The sequence below is a fragment of the Aotus nancymaae genome, unplaced genomic scaffold, assembly GCF_030222135.1.
Source record: "Aotus nancymaae isolate 86718 unplaced genomic scaffold, 86718_ANA_hifiasm-v0.15.2.pri h1tg000057l, whole genome shotgun sequence".
In the NCBI taxonomy this organism is placed as follows: domain Eukaryota; kingdom Metazoa; phylum Chordata; class Mammalia; order Primates; family Aotidae; genus Aotus; species Aotus nancymaae.
Genome location: NW_026988471.1, coordinates 42,110,855 through 42,128,200, shown reverse-complemented (window position 1 = coordinate 42,128,200; position 17,346 = coordinate 42,110,855). Strand labels below are relative to the sequence as shown.

At 42.2% G+C, this 17,346-nt stretch overlaps 1 protein-coding gene across 6 annotated transcripts in view; it reads left to right on the top strand.

The window, feature by feature from the left end:
- THADA (THADA armadillo repeat containing) overlaps positions 1-17,346 on the top strand; it is a 357,394-nt gene that overhangs the window by 242,868 nt on the left and 97,180 nt on the right. For all 6 annotated transcript variants that reach the window (XM_064364035.1, XM_064364033.1, XM_064364034.1 and 3 more), the window contains exon 31: positions 2,740-2,855. In XM_064364035.1, the coding sequence (XP_064220105.1) occupies positions 2,740-2,855 (116 nt within the window). The remainder of the gene's footprint in view (positions 1-2,739; positions 2,856-17,346) is intronic.

Sequence of the window (17,346 nt, the reverse complement as noted above, 5' to 3'; positions counted from 1 at the left end):
TGGATTCAGTTGCCAATTTTGGACACCTAAAATGACACTAAACTTCGCAGAGTTCTCATGTGTGATCAGTTTAAACATCCTCCTTGGTTCTGGCAACTTTGGTTTCTCTGTGCTTGGTTCAGTACAGGCCTGAGCCTGACTACTTTCTTAGCTTCAGAATTCTTTGGGACCAGAAATGTAGGAAAGTGGAGAAGGAGTTGCCTTGCCCCTGCTATCCTTTAAGAGCTGATGGACAAACTGCCCTTCTTGGGAGCTGCCTGGAGCTCTTGGGTCTGACCTTGATCAAATCCTAGTTCGAGAGGGCCTGACCTTATACCTGGACCTCATGCCAAAGGATGGTCTCATTTTTCTTGAATCCAACACACTAAATGTCTTATGAGGGTAGTTGTGTATTCAAATATTTTTATTAATTTTTTTAAAGAAAAATATCTCAAAAAAACTAACCTGTTTCCTACATTTGCTTATAAATTTTTTCTTCTTTTCTTCTTCCACTGTCTTCCCTTCTTTCTCTTCTTCCCTGCCCCATTTTTTCTTTGACTGCTCTGATGCTGGCCCTTTAACAAGCTTCTTTTCAGTGTACTTGTCTCTCCATTTGTCCCATGTAAATAGACACTCTCCATTCCTGGTGAATAACCAGGATCACAATTGTCTGGTTTGTGCCCAACATGACGGAATTGATGGACTTGTAGGCTGATTTTCATAAACCAGAGCTACCAAGCGTTTCAAAAACAGTCTTGTTTTTGCCAAGTAAGGTGAGCAAATATAGGACTAAGTTTAAACATCCATCAGGAGTTATTTTTGAAGTTTTTGGTTCTAAATGAGAAGCATTTGAAAATCTCACAGGTTTCTTTACAAGTAAATCCGAAGTCGTGTATTTTGCTGGTGTCTGCTGATTAATTGCGATCCTGTGACACTATGAAAAGCCCTGGTGGTTGGTTTTGTGCAGCTGTAGAGAAAAGTAAAGCAAAGCCCAGTGACTTTGCCAGCTGTTTCAGGACAGTGGGGATTCAGGCTGAGGGAGGTATTTTTTGCCTCTGGCAATCACCACCTAAAAAGCTCCAACCAGACCCATTGCTCCAGACTCCACGACAGGCGGTTTGGGTCCCTGCGGGGGTGTGGTGAAGGCGCGACATTTGATCTGTTGCTTCTGAAATAACAGATCCATTATTAGAGAAATCATTTTCAGTCTCCACACTGGGACTTGTGTGCACTCTCCTGTATAGTTACTTCTGTTCAGAAAAAAATTATTTTGATTCTCTAAACAGAAGGTGCTTGACATGTATTTGTTGTTGGTGATTGCAGACGTCTGACCCAGTAAAACCTGCCAACTCACCCATTTAGGGTCTGATGACTCTGGATTGATTTTATCTGGCTCTTTCTGTTTCTCATTACCCCCTTCCATATCTAACTCTCAATTATTTCACTGTTGTGAGCCCCTTGTTGACAGGAGAGAAAGGAAAATGTTGAATCTGGTTACATAGAAAGAATCATTCACAGCTCTAGAGGAGGATATAATAGGGAAAGAAAACAGATTTTATTAAAATAGACATTCAGAGTTCTTAGTGTGTTTATCTGTACTTACTTTGCTGCACCCACCTCTTCCTCTTGATTTAGATAAGGGGGCTGGAGACTGAAGGATTTCTCTGACATGCATTTTTCTCCTAGGCGCTAGCCAAGGTCAAAAGATGTAATTTATGCCCTGTCCTCATTCTTTGTCTGCTATAGATTTGTACTCCACTTGTGGATGTCATTGCTGAATCCAGTACATACATACATGCATGCATACATGCATACACACAGGTATACATGTGTAAGTGGGGCACATCTGCATTGCTGTGTTCACTTCTGATGTGGAAGGGAAGATCTGCTAAAAGAAACCTAAATAGTTACAAACATCACTGCCCAGTATTTGCTAAGGCAAGAATTAGTTTGGCCTACTACTTTAGCCAAGACTGTTCTAATGAACCCAGACATGTAAACCAGTTTAGACTTTCAAACAATATATTTTTCTTTAAATTGAAGACTTTGACTTTAAAAGGTACATTTTGGCTGGGCACGGTGGCTCCTGCCTATAATCCCAGCACTTTGGGAGGCTGAAGCAGGCGGATCATGAGGTCAGGAGTTCAAGACCAGACTGACCAACATGGTGAAACCCTGTCTGTACTAAAAATACAAAAATTAGCTGGGCGTGGTGGCTTGCACCTGTAATCCTAGCTGCTCAGGAGGCTGAGGCAGGAGAATCACTTGAACCTGGGGGGCTGAGGTTGCAGTGCACTGGTATCGTGCCACTGCACTCCAGCCTGGGCGACAGAGCAACACTCCGTCTCAAAAAAAAAAAAAAAAAAAAAAAAACCTAATAAAAAAAATGAAAGGCACATTTTATTTTCACACGAAACTGCTAACATAAAGATATTTGCATTTCTTTGCTGAAATCAATGTATAGGTTGTTTGTAACTAAGAAACTCTTATAGCAAATGATTGTTGGACCACAGTCATCAGTTTTGGGTACTGTGTCAGAAACCCATAGCACAGGTATGGATTAAGGACTTGGGTTTCTCACCACAACTACATCCTCCAAAACCAATATGGTTTTCTGAAAAGAGACCAGAGCTACGTTCTGCAGGTGTCTATTTTCTGAGGGGAATATTTTGAGGAAACCTAAAAGGGAGGAACTGAGCATTTAGGAAAAATATATTTTCACAGCAGGATATTGTTTTTTTTTTTTCTTTTTTGGTTTAGGTTTTTCATTTGTTGCAAGCCTACTCAGACTCCAAACACAGAACGAATTCAGACTTCCAGCACGAACTGACTGACATCACTCTTTGTACCAAAGCCAAGCTCTGGCTGGCTAAGAGGTATGTTAAAATCCCACATGAGCAAGGAGTTATCAGGGGTTAGGAATACATTCGAGAATTGCTGTTTCTAGTTGTGGGGAGTTTTAAAAGTCATTGGCATGAATTTTCTAAACTTATTGGAGTATTTATCCTTTTAGAACTTTGGGTTGTGGTAAAGAAAGAAAAATATTTTCTCGACAATTTTTCTAAAACTGCTAAGTGACTGAGGGGCATGTAATATGGCTTTTTATCTGCCCACCAATCAGCTTGATTATATTGAAACCTGCTCTGTGCCCAGTCCTCTGTTAGGTTATAAAAATGAACGGCAGTAATTGATTAAATAATGTGGTACAAACTCTTAGGTGCCATGACAACTCAGAGATTAGAGATTGCTATAGGCTTGAGTGGGCACTGAGGAACAGGGTGTGAATAGCAAGAGGGGATAGAAGTTGCCATTCTTAGGTGGGTAGTAGGGTAGGTTGAACAAACCAGGCAAAAAAGAGTAGAAACATATTTTTCATCCTTGCCATTGTTAGTTTATCCTGGAACTTGAACATTTACTGTGTGAAAGTGGAAGAAGTAAAATGAATTTCTCCTTAAGATACAGGGAGTCGTCTCTGTAATGCCATGTTCAAAATCTGTGTTGCAGGACTCTGGTAAGATAGTGTTAACAGCAGAGGGCCCTGTAGGTCCTCTGCAAGTTCCAGCAGAGTAGCTTCAGAAGAGGCACGTGTTACCACCTGTCCTGCCATAGTGCACACATTTGATTAAAGGTCAGTATATTGGCCAGGTGTGGTGGTTCATGTCCTTAATCCCAGCACTTTGGGAGGCTGGGGCAGGAGGATTGCTTGAGCCCAGGAGTTTAAGAACAGCCTGGACAACACAATGAGACCCCATCTCTACAAAACGACAACCACAACAAAAATTAGCCAGCTATGTTGGTGCATGCCTGTAGTCCCAAATACTTGGGAGGCTAAGGCAGGAGGATGGCTTGGGCCCTGGAATTTAAAGCTATAGTGAGCTATGATTGTACCACTGCACTCCAACCTGGGTGACCAGAGCAAGACCTTGTTTCAAAAATAAATAAAATTCTGTGCTTTTGGTCACTGTTGTTGGGCTCCCTACTTTCTATGGCAAATCAAGTAATGGGTTGTGTGAGGCTCTCAAATCAGTTTAATTCAACAGAGCATTGTTGAGCACAGGCTACCTGCCAGCCTTTGTAGGGACACAAAGAGGAGATGTAGGGACACAAAAATATAAAAGAACTAGTCCTGGCTTCAGGGACTTCCACGAAGTGAGAAAGGTGTGTAAATACATAATTTTCGCCTGGTATATTAAGTGTTACAACGGATGTCTGTAGCAAGTACGGCAGTAGCCCAGAAAAGCGGTGAGGGAGGGCTGACATTGAACCAGCCATCAAGAGTGAACCAGAGTTTAACCAAGTGGCCAAGACATGTAGGGGAATTCCAGGCTCAGGTAATAGCACAGGCAATATGAAGTGGCAAAGTAGGTTTGGAGAACCATAAGGAAGTTAGCCCTCAGGAACCTAAAGTATAAGGCACAAGTGGCAGAGAATGGGACTGAGGAAGGATGGCCAGGCCACACAGTGAAAGCTCCTGAAAGAAACCTTTTGGTGAAGGAGCCAGTGGTGGATTTCCCAATGTGTGGATATGTGTGTCTTGATGATTGTCTCAGCATTAATCACTTTGGATAGGGATATTGATGGAGAAATTATCTTGTGTCTGAAATGCCAATAAAGTTATTGGGAGCCTCTCATTTTTAGTGTGTTAGTCTGTTTTTGCTCCTCTTTTTTTGAGACAGGGTCATGCTCTGTCACCTAGGTTGGAGTGCAGTGGTGCTACCACAGCTCACTGTAGCCTGGACCTTCCGGGGTTCAGGTGATCCTCCCGCCTCAGTCCCCTGAGCAGCTGGGACTACAGGTACATGCCACTATGCCCAGCTGTTTTTCGTGGGTTTTTTTGGTAGAGAAGGAGTTTTGCCAGGTTGCCCAGGCTGGTCTCGAACTCCTGGGCTCAGGTGATCCACCTGCCTTGGCCTCCCAAAGTGTTGAGATTACAGGCGTGTGAGCCACTGCACCCAATCTGTTTTCTCCATTTTATTTAGAGAGTAAGAGTTGCTTACCCATAAAGTGTTTCCCCAAGTCTAGTACCATTTGCCTTCTGCATGACTCTTAGCCTCCCGAAGATACATACCACATCAGTATCCTCAGCTGTTTGCCGGTTAATAGGCCACTTCTTCCTATCTGTTATTTCTGGGAATCAAGAAGCCAGGGCTCTCCAGAAATTATCCTCTGAAACCCTGCTTCTAGCCAAGACTGTCCCAAGTATCCTAACACTCCAGTTCTTAAAGCACTGTGAGGAAGGAGTTTCTGCCCCCTCAGCTTGCTACTTCTTCATGCATCTCATAGAAAGTCATTATCCACTGGCTTCCTGAGTCCATTACCTCTTGTGGGATGGGATGGAGCAGATGGAGTGGCAGGCCAGCCATCAAGTGGACCTTCATGTTGGGCGATGCCTGAAGATGGCTGACAAAGCTGCCGTCAGCTTCCTCTGTAGCTAAGAGGAAGAGAAATCTTCCTGGCCTTTTAAAACCCGTCCTGTGGCCCCTATTGCTGTTTTTCTAATTGGGCTTTCCGTTCTCCTTCCCTCTGCTCCCCACCCTACTTCTGATTTTTCTCCATGATTTTCCAGCTCTAGAAGACAAAGGCATGAATCACTGCAATTTACTGGGTTTCCACCTTCCTTGCCCAGAATCTAGGAAAGCCACTTTTTCTGTTTCCAGTACAGTCAACTCTCTATTATCTAAGTGTGAACTTTCCACTTTGTGGGTGGTCTGTAAATGGTTCCTAGCACCAGGCTTCCTTTTGCTCCCCAGCACACTTTTACAAGTATTAATCAGGATGTGTTGAGAGCCTGGAATAGAGTTTGGAAGGAAAACATACTGCCAAAGCACAATGCATTCCAAAGTTATGTATCAGTTTTCCTATATTATCCACATCATTGACAGGAAAAGTTTGAGGTTCCTAAATAGCAAATATAGAACTGGGTATAAGCGATGAAGCCTCAGTGTGTCACCTGCCTGCTCTGTCCCTGAGGTCCTCTTGTTCCGGGAGTTATCTGTCTATACTAGTTAACTCCATGCTCAGATGAACCCCCTCTGGTCCTAGCGGTCCCTTCTCAGAACAGACCCCTGTCTTTATTTTCTCACCTGCCTTTCCCATGAAGATATTACAATGCAGAGTATTCCAAATTCAGCTGCTGAAGAGGCTTTTTCATGTCCCTGGTAATTTACACATGAAAGAAGAATAAATGTTCCTTCGAGCCTACTAAGAATTTTCTGTATCTTTTGAATATAAGCTATAAAAAATTAATGTTATTGCAAAGAAAAAAATGTTGGCTTAAATTTTAACACCAACACCCTTTTTAAACTTCTATAATTTATTTGATCATTAGCCTGAGTTTGTTCAGTCCCATAAGTATAAAAATGCTAGCGGATATGTATTTGTGCTTTTGTTCTCAAAGAAGGTTTTAAAAAGAATTCATTGGAGCTATTGGATAACCAATTCAGTTTATAAATTTTGACTCTGAAATTAAGGGCACATAAAATGAAGACTTTTGTCATATATTTGTGTTTTGACTATGCAAGATTAATAGGGATTTATATGAGGTAATTAAGCAATAGCCATGGAGTTGTTAGGGAATTTTTGGTGATGAATGGTCAGCTGGCAACATGGCCTCAGGAAAGGACTGGGCTTCTGCTCTTACAGGCTGCTTTTCATTCCAAGATGTCAAAGCCTTAATGGAAAGCTCATTAATCCTTCAAGTCCTTTCCTTCCCCTTTTCCTCCACCCCTCCCTTCTTGATCCAGTTTACTGTCTCTTTCATGGGTCTAAGGCAGTTCACTAACTGCTGAAAGAAAACTAAACTGACCTAGACCAGAAATGAAATGAGAATAGGGGTCTAATAGGGGTCTGCTGCTGGCCTGGAAAGGATGCCAGTGGGTATCATGAAAGAGGAATTTCCTAGTCTGACACTCATGCTAATTACAAAAAAAAAAAAATTTTTTTTTTTTTTTTTTTTTTTTCTTTTTAGAGATGAGGTCTCGCTGCATTGCCTGTGCTGGACTTGAACTCTTGGACTCAAACAGTCCTCCCACCACAGTCTCCCAAGTAAGCTGGGATTACAGACATGAGCCCCATGCCCTGTTGCCCTTGCTATTTGCAGATTCCAGCTCGGCTGTCCCAGCTGGATTGCTTATTTACTTTGGCTGAGAGTTATAATTAGTATTATATTAGGCTTAAATTTTTCAGAAATAAATTTGGTTATCTAGTGTCTCCTTCGTTGGTTATAAAAGGAAAAAAATAAGTGTGTATGTATATGCTTGTATGTTGCATGTGTGTTTCTTTTAGTAAACTTAGTGAACTAAATGTTTGTCAGGGCTGGGCCCTGTGGCTCATGCTTGTAATCCCAGCACTTTGGGAGGCCAAGGTGGGTGGATCAGTCAGGCCAGGAGTTTGAGACCACCCTGGCCAAATGGTAAAACCCAAATCTCTACTAAAAATACAAAAAAAAAATTAGCCAAGTGGTGGCACACACCTATAGTCCCATCTACTCAAGAGGCTAAGGCATGAGAATTGCTTGAACCTGGGAGGCGGAGGTTGCAGTGAGCTCAGATTACACCACTGCACTCCAGCCTGCACGACAGAGAGAGACTCTGTCTCAATAAACAAATGAATGAATGCATGCATGCAATGGATGTGATGACCAGAAATAAATATGTGCCATACTAAAAATTTTTTCACGTTTTTTCCCTTCATTGTTGTATGCTATATGCTTATCCCAGGAAATTAGTCAGGTACAAAATTTGGAAGAGAGTAAAAGTCTGTTCTTACCACAGTCCTTAAATCACTATTATTGGTCAAGAGTTGTATGTAATTCCTTCATCTTTTTTCCTATGCTTTTTTTTTTAACCTTGTCAAGGTTATACTGTTTTTGTGCGTTATAGCTTCGTTTTTTCACTCAACACTATCTTGAGAGCATTTGTTATTTAAAACTCTTTATGATACTGTGAAAAACACTGTGATATTTCCTCAAAGATTGAAAATAGAATTACTGTGTAATCTAACAATTCCACTTCTGAGTACATACCCAAAAGATTTGAGAGCAGAGTCTCAAAGACGTATCCATGGTAGCATTACACACAAAAGCTAAAACATGGAAACAGCTCAGTTATCCGTTTATGAATGATGAATGGTTAAACAAAATATGGTGTATACATACACCAGAAGATTTCTTAGCCTGAAAAAGGAAGGAAATTCCAGCACATTGGAGAAATTATGCTAAGTGAAATAAGCCAATCACAAAAAGACAAATACTATGTGATTCTACTAATCAAAGTACATAGAGTGGTCAAGACCTAGAGACAGAAAGTAGAATAGTGGTTGCCAAGGGCTAGGGAGAGGAGGGAATGGGGAATTGTTTAATAGGTGTAATATTTTAATTTTACAGGATGAAAAGGGTTCTGGAGGTCGGGTACAGTGGCTCATGCCTGTAATCGCAGCACTTTCGGAGGCTGAGGTAGGCCGATCACTTGAGGCCCGGAGATTGAGACCAGCCTGGCCAATATGGTGAAATTCGTGTCTACTAAAAATACAAATATTAGCTGGGTGTGGTGGCAAACACCTGTAGTCCCTGTAGTCCCAGCTACTCAGGAGGTTGAGGCAGGAGAATTGCTTAAACCCAGGAGATGGAGGTTGCAGTGAGCCGAGATCGTGCCACTGCACTCCAACCTGGGCAACAGAGGAAGACTCTGTCTCAAAAAAAAAAAAAAAAAAAAAAAACTGATGATTGGTTGCACAATGCTATGGCTGTGCTTAACACTACCAAACTGTACACTTAAAAATGGTTAAGATGGGGCTGGGTGCGAGTGGTTCATGCCTGTAATCTAAATGGCTGAGATTACACTTTACGAGGCCAAGACGGGCAGATGACCTGAGGTCAGGAGTTCGAGACCAGCCTGGCCAACATGGTGAAACCTCGTCTCTATTAAAAATACAGAAAAATTAGCTGAGCATTGTGGTGGTCACCTGTAATCCCAGCTACTTGGGAGGCTGAGGCAAGAGAATTGCTTGAACCCGGAGTCAGAGGTTGCAGCGAGCCGAGATTGTGCCATTGCACTCCAGCCTGAGAGACAGAACAAGACTCTGTCTCAAAAATATATATATATAAATATAAATAAATAAATGGTTAAGATGGTAAAGTTTATATTATGTATATTTTACATAATTTAAAACATTTTAGTAGAAAATATTTGAAAGAAAACATACCCTATCACTCCTCTGAGGTTATCACTGTCATGACTTTTTATGATCATTATTTCTTTGTTTTTCTTCCTAGTTTTACCACCTGTGCATCTCTAAAAATAAAATGCTTTTGCCTATTTTTGAATTAAGAACAAAAATCTTTGAAAACGCCATTTTTGAAAGCCATATATTTTTGTCACCTGAATAATTACTCATTAAATTTACGTAACCATCGCTCCACTGCTGGCATTCAGTTCGTTTCCCATTTTTTAGTGTCACAGATGATGTTTCAGGGAAAGCTTTGTGCATGAGGGGGTGTGTGTGTGTGTGTGTGTTTATGTATGTGAATATATGTGTATGAGTGTGTGTGATTGTGGGTTATTGCCTTAGGTTTGATTTCCAGAAGTAGAATAAATTGGTCAAGGACAAATGGAAAAAGTCTTGGTGTACACTGCCAGATTGTTTTCTAAAAAAGTCCATCTGCCTGCCAACAGTGCATGAGAGACCTCCACCAACAATTTAACTAAGATATAGAAAATTTAGTTGAGAAAACGTTTATGTTTTGAATGCTTACTCTGTGCCATGCTTCATATGAGGAGATTTGTAAATATTATTTCATTAACTCTTCTCAAAACTGCCTTAATACAAAAAAATCTTTTCTACAGTGAAAACAACTGGGAAGACAGACCCCATGTATGCCAGCCATTTTAGTTAGCAGTTCAGCTTGGCATGAGCTAATAGATAAGTCCAACGGGTACAGATAGTTCTTCAGTTTTTACTTCCTATATTACCACACAGAAATTGCCCTGCATTAGCACTTTGTTTTACCTTCTTTAGAAGGAGTCTTTCCCTGGGCCCTCGCTGGAGTGCGACTGGCCTGCTGTGCACTTTCAGCCAGAGGGCTCAGACTAATAGTGTGTTCACTGAAGAAATTTCATAGTAAATCAAGATTCACAGGTTCTTTTGAAAAACGGGAAGATCTGGCACCACCAGGCTCCAATTCCCACGTGGCCACAGCGGGCCAAAACTAAATCCCAGCCACCCTCTCTTGATGGGTCTACTCTGTGCTTCTCCACGACCTCCGCCTGGCTGCATCTCTCATTAGGTTACCTCTGAGCTCCTATGGAAACAGGAGTTTGTGTCCCTTGCTATTGGCATTTGTTAAGTAGCAGATTGGCTGATGCTAGTTCTTAATGCACATGGCTGCATTTTAGAATCGTCTAGAGAGGTTTTAAACCCTATGATGCCAGACCCCACCCCCAGAGTTTCTGATCCTGTATTTTAAGTTATGTCACTGGCCCTCAGAAGTAACATTTAAACCTGATACTGTGGTGTGGTTAATGGTTGAATGTTAACTTGGGGCTGGGTGCAGTGGCTCACACCTATTATCCCAGCCACTTTGGGAGACCAAGGCAGATCACCTGAGGTCAGGAGTTTGAGACCAGCCTGGCCAAAATGGCAAAACCCCATCTCTGCTAAAATACAAAAATTAGCCAGGAGTGGTGGCATGAAAAAAAATTTTTTTGAGAGACAGGGTCTCACTGTGTCACCCATCCTGGAATGCAGTGGCATGATCATAGCTCACTGCAGCCTTGAATTTCTCGGCTCAAGCGAGCCTCTCATCTCAGCTCCCAAGTAGCTGAGACTACAGGCATGTGCCACTGTACCTGGCTAACTTTTTTTAAGTAGAGACAGGCTCTTGCTCTGTTGCCCAAACTGGTTTAGAACTTCTGGACTCAAGTGATCCTCCTGCCTTGGCCTCCCAAAGTGCTGGCATTACAGACATGAGCCACCACACTCAGCCTGGTTTTATTGAGTAGAAGCTTAAATAGAATATCCCTGTATTACCTCATTCAACAGTACTTCTTGAACCCTGCTGTATGCCAGGCGATATCAAATACTACAACTGTATATTAAAACCACTACTTCAGTGTAAAGAGAGCAACAGAACAGACTCTTATCAAATAGAATCATTGACCTAGAATTTTAGAACTGGAAGGCATCATGAAGTTTATTGTATGAATAGTCTACTCTCACCCCTGTATATGTGGAGGACTACAGCCCACAGAGGTTGGAGGATTTGTCCGTTTTCACACAGTTCACCAGAATTAACATCCTACCTGACAACTACTAACATTAGTTGAGGACTTAGCTCCCAGCACCTTATTGGGCTCTTTGTACTTCACCACACTGCCTCCATCTGTCCAGACAGTGCAGACAGTGTTTTTATGTGAGGGTTTTGAATGGCGGTAATTTAAGCATTCTAGAGAACAGTGCTTCTCAGAAAGAAAATGTGCACGTGAGTCACCTGGGAATCTTGTTAAAATGAAGACTTTCATTCACTAGGTTTGGGTAGGGCCTCAGATCCTCCATTTTGACCAGGTCCCAGGGACAGAGTACATACCTTGAAGAGCCAGGGTCAGAGAGCCAGGCTCTGTGATCATCTAGCTCCCCTGTTTGAAATACTCCCATCCCCATGCCCTGGATTCTCAAGGGCTTGTGGCTGAGCTTAGAGCTGCAGGAGAGGGCTGAGGCTACTGAAGGGATCAGCCCAAGATTCTCTCCCTCCGCACCTGGGATGACCTATGCTGAGGGGCTTCATGGCCCCACGGCTCTCTGGGAAGTCCATACTCCCTTGACTGGGCAGCCATCCCAGTGGCCTCGGTGCCTGGTGTGGGACCAGTGCTTTGTTGGCATGCAGTGTGTTTATCATTTTGAAAAATAACAGTCTGATATTCTGGTGAGAAAAACAGGCTCTCAGAAATACAAGACCAGGTTCCAAGGTTAGGAGGAAAGCAACCTTGGAAATAAATTTTTGCATAAAACAGTGCTGATGAGGGGACAAGATAGTAGAGGGAGCTAATGTTTGTTGAAAACCTACTCTAATGGACCTAATGACTTGCTACCCCAAGTTAATTCTAATTTGCAAAAGTGATTAACTGTATGATCCATCCACGTCCCTGTACTGCTTCCCTGTAAGTGCCCCTCACACCCCAAGCAGTCCTCCATGTGCACCTCGTCTGTTTCTCCGTCTCCCTCGGCCGTACACTTCAGTCAACTTTGTCTCCTCTGTGACCCCCTTATCCACACTCCCAGCCATTCTCCCTTTCCTCTCTTACTTACTGGACCCCATTGAGCTGAGTGGTGTGCTCCTGGAGGGCCTGTGGATTTAAATGTGTAAGGAAAATATGCTTATAGAGACAAAACTGAGGCTTTTGTGTGGCAATCCCAGTTTTTCCCTAGGGGGTCTGTGGCCAGCTGCAGAAGTTCTGGTTTAGGATTCTGTTTTGCTTCACAACAGCTGAAAACAGCATTTATTTTCTAACCACCAGATTTATTCACACAAGAGACTGCACTTCCCAGGCAGAAATACTGGGGTTTAGGTCTGCTTCCATTTTCCCACTGTCAGCTCCTTCCCAAATCCCTCGTGGACTGGTCCACTCCCGAAGAAAGAGATCCTTCTTTCGCAATGACTTAAAAAGAGGCCACAGCCCTTTGCCACAGCTGCAGGTTGCTGTTTCACTTCCATGCCGTGGAAATGAATCCAGTCCAGGATGATGGTTAAAATATTCAGATGATCATATGGCATTTTAAGGCTATCATTTGTGGTCCCTGCCAAAACTTTAAGGGAAGCAAGTTATAACAGGGATGGCTAGCTACACAGCAAGTTTCCAGGCGTTACTGGGGGTTTTGTTTTGCTTTTTGGTTTGTTTCTTTTCTTTCTCTCATTTTTTTCTTTTTTCTTTTAAAAAAGTATCCTCCTTTTTTTAATTTTAGAAAAAATTATTAGGAAAAAATGGAAGAGGGTAGTAACTGCTTTTCAATTGCTAGATTTTATTGGAAGAGAGAGGTTCTCATTAGGACCCCTCTTTAATCCTCCAGCCCAGCCTATTCAAAGTCACCTGAGCCTCATGCAGATTTGAATGGCGAGAGAAATGCAGTTGGTATATTTTAGATCCAAGCATGCTGACATATGTTTGCTTCCCTTCCAGACGTCTCAGGAATGTTTAAGGTCATGATATCTCCAGATGAGATCCTGTTTGTGTTTTTTAAATACAAAAAGAGACATTATCACATTTCAACCCAAGCCAATGGGACAAGGTGCAAAACATTTTCTTCATTAAATATTCCTTTTAAAAAATATAGCCTCAAGTTTTAAAGGAATAAGCTGTTTGAGCAGAAGTGAAGTTTGAAAATATATGAAGTATTTCTTGTTGACAGACTGAGCTTATGGAAACTAGTCTGGGTAAAAGCAGTCAGAAGTGATCAATATATTACACTGGGCCTTTGAGCAAGTTGCCCAAGATCAAAGCTTCTTCATACTGCAGCGAAAAATAAAAATAGTCCTTTTACGCAACTGCACACACACCAAGAATTCAACCCCCAACTGCTGATCCTTTCTACTTTTTAAATATAGAAATCTGCAGACCTAACCTGGAGATGGCAGTTAGCTCAATAGAGGGCTCAGAAATCTCTGTCTTGTAGCTGTTGGCTTATTGGGGTGTTGCTGTTGGAAGATTTGGGCAATGTTGTCATTGCTCAGCTTGCAAGGGAGTGCAGGTTTTAAGTGTCTTCAGCACATTCTCATAATATTATGTAAAGCCCTAATATAGTGGGTTATTTTTCTTTCTTTAGCATGTAACATCTGCCATCTTTTGGATAAATCAGTACTTTTGTTACCTTCTTTAAGCCATTTCCAGTGAATTAGAGTCAATTCAGAGTCACAAATATTACAAGGCAATGTAGCAGGCACAGTGGGAAATATATGAATGAATGGTAATTGTTTCAGAAATCCCACAAGTAAGACAAGTAAGGATTTAGTTAACTATAAACAAGATTGTGTCAATGCTAGAATGAGTCAAAGTGTGTTACAGAAGCAGAGAAGGGAGAAATAAGTGCCAGTTTGTCAAGGAAGTCTTCAGGAGGAGAGAGAAGGATAGGTGAGTTTAATCATTAGATAAGGTTAATTTTTTAGCGTGGTGGCATGGGCTGGTAATCCCAGCTTCTTGGGAGGCTGAGGCACAAGAATTGTTTGAACCTGGGAGTTAGAGGTTGCAGTGAGCTGAGATAGTGCCACTGCATGCCAGCCTGGGTGACAGAGCAAGATTCTGTCTCCCATCAAAAAAAAAATATTGTCTCAGATTGGAGGCTGAGTAAAGTTATACTGGTGTAGAACCTTTATTGCCAATAAATGGTGAAGGTCTCATTGCCCAAGTCTGAAAAAGGAATCTTAGTACAGTGCTCAGCATTGTAGGAACCGTGTGTGTGTGTGTGTGTGTGTGTGTGTGTGTGTGTGTGTGTGTGTGTGTGTGTGTTAGTTATATAGTTATATATATATAATGGAGTCTCTGTTGTCAGAGTTTAGTTATGGCTGAATCTAAAAGAAAATCTAGACAGTGAAGCACATAGAAGTACATACAGTAAGTACAAGAGTAAAGAATGTGAACTGAGATAGTCAAGGAAGGCCTTCTAAGAGGAGTTAGATATTTGAGAGTAGAGTGTGATTTGGAAAAACCAAAAAGTGGTGGGAAAAGAACACGTCAAGATGGCAGACACCGTGTGCAGTGGGACACTAGAAGGAGTGCACATGATAGATCATGGGCCAATGAGGAGACTGAGCTGAAGGAGAGGTGCTGTGCTGTAGAGAGCAGTGCAAAGTTTGATAAGATACCAGTTGTGGAAGCCCTCAGATGTCAGCCAGAGAAATATGGACTTGATCCAGGAGTTAAGAGGAAGTCCGCAAGCTCTGGCTGACACTGGTAAGTAGGCTGCTATCTATATGCACATGAAATACACTGAATGCTTTAAATCTTTCCATCCTCCTTCAGTGGTCATCAGAGTTTCTAGTCTCTCTTCAGGATTAATAGAAATCTCTCTATCAGCAGTCCTTGTCACCTGGAAGCCCCTGTTGCCTGCCTACTAGTAATGGGAATAGAGATATTTGTATGCACTTGAGACCACATGGCTTTTGTGTTTCCAACATTGCTAAGAATACCATAGAGTCACAGAATTTATAACAGTAAAGGTAATTTAGAGATCATCTCATCTGGTGGAATTCTTTCTTCAAATAAGCTTATGTGGAAATTCAAGATATTGAAGATAGTAGAGATGGTTTCAATATGGTTTTAAGTTGTCGTGGGGGCCTGGAGACCCACCTATATGGCTTCCCTCACATTGGTAGCCCCAGAAGAGACTAAGAGAAGCACCCTGACTCCCTGTTTCAAAACAGTGATCTAATCTAAGCCGATATTTGTAGAAAAGGTAATTGACACGGGGGCAGGCAACTTCTCCCTACTTGAAAGATGTGGCTGTTTCAGAAGATGGCTCAAGTTAGGGATGTAAATAGCAAGTTTGTTTTTTGTCTCTTGACCCGCTTTCTTCCTCTCCTGGTGCCTGATCATCCTTGTGGAAAATTCTACAACTCCATGTCCTTGGGCTGCCAGGGCCTCTCTCAGGAGCTGCCCTCCATGGATAGGTCTGCATGCTCCAGACTTTCTTGCCATCAAAACTTAGCTATTCTATATCCCTTTTCCTCAGAAATCCACTCTCAGCTGGCTGGCTGTCCCTAAATTTTAACACGTAAATGAGTTCTTCTGGGTCACACAGCTGTTTTCCAGGAGTGACCTGGTAGAGAAGTACTTTTAATTGAAGTCAGTAACTGACGCAGACTTTACAGCAGTGTCCCGGCCTGGCGGGAGCACTCGTCTGCCGTCATATTGAGCTACTCAGCCCTGATATGTTTGTCCCATGCAGCCAGGCTTTCAGCCACCTCCAGGAGGGCTGAAGGCAACATGAGCTGGTCTTACATGAATGGGCCAAGGGAGCATCTTGGAGAGAGGTCCTCCAAAGTCTCACTATTCTTTCCTTCCCCTGGTGATGACCAGGCTTCCTCAGCAATTAGACTGGCCTGGGGCCTCTGGGAATAACACCTTCCCAGACAAGTTCAGGGGCTCACTCTAGGACTCCCTAAGCCAGAGGGGCCCTCACCAGTTGCAAGCTCTGCGTTCCTGCATAACCATAAGGAGAGTCACGTCTAGAGGCACTTGGTGAGTGGAAGCCTCTAGCCAGAAAACACAGTGCGCTGCCATTGAGGAGAGGCAGAGTATACTCAGGGTTAGTAAGTCCGGGGTCCGGCCCCTGCTGGACTACCGACCAGCAAGGTGTGGCCTGTCATTTCTTCAGGCCTTAGTTTTCATCTGTAAAGTGGGAAACTCTAAAATGAAGATGTGAAATAGAAGAGAGCAAGGGAGGGCATAGTGAGTAATGGAAGTATAAACATAAATGTGCTGAGAAGATACAGGAAATGTCTACTGTCAAATAAGGAAGTCTCTATCAGCATAATTGCCATGCTGGAAACGTGCCTTTATGCTGGTCCTCACAAAAACTGCTGCACTTGGAGCCATGCTTTTCACCAGACTGGCTACCAGCATATAGCACCAGTCTATGTGGTCTCTGATCGCTTGGCCCATTGACTCACTGTTCACCTGATTGTGTTTGGGACACATAGATACAGTTTGTTGTTTAGAAAACCTTGATTCTATTCTTGGTTTCTGCCCTAATCTTGGGCTACTTTGTTGATTTATAAAAATGGGAATAATAATGTCTGTTTTCTTCCTTAAGAATTTTATAAAGATAAAATGAAATAAGAATATTTTTAAAGAGAAAACTTTTAATATAGTAAGATGTTGATATTGTTATTATCACTACTACTATTTTTACCAGGGCTAATTTCCAAGTGTGTGCCTTGCCAAGTTCACATGACCGTGGTCCTGTTGGCGGTGCTGTTAGAAATTCTTACCTTGTGATTTACATAGCTCCGGCAGCATCCGGAAGATTTTATTCACCTCACCTATTTATTCTTTTTTATGCTTTTAGAAAGTAAGGTTTGAAAAGAAAGGGGACTTCTGTTAACATTCTTTGTAAGAATTGAAGGTATATGTCTTCCAAGCCCCAAACTGTACAATAAAAGTTTTCTTGGGTACTACTTTTCTCCCATAATTCCTAGCACATAGCTTATTAAGTTATTAACCAGCAATTTCTCTGGCAGCATATTAAACTTTACTTTTAAACAAGTCACAGAGGGAGGGAAACACGCATCTCTCATAAAAGGAATAAAAAACATACACACTCTAAAGCAGTTTCCCCAGTCTTTGAACAAACCCCAAGCCCCACACCAAGGTCTCTTTTTCA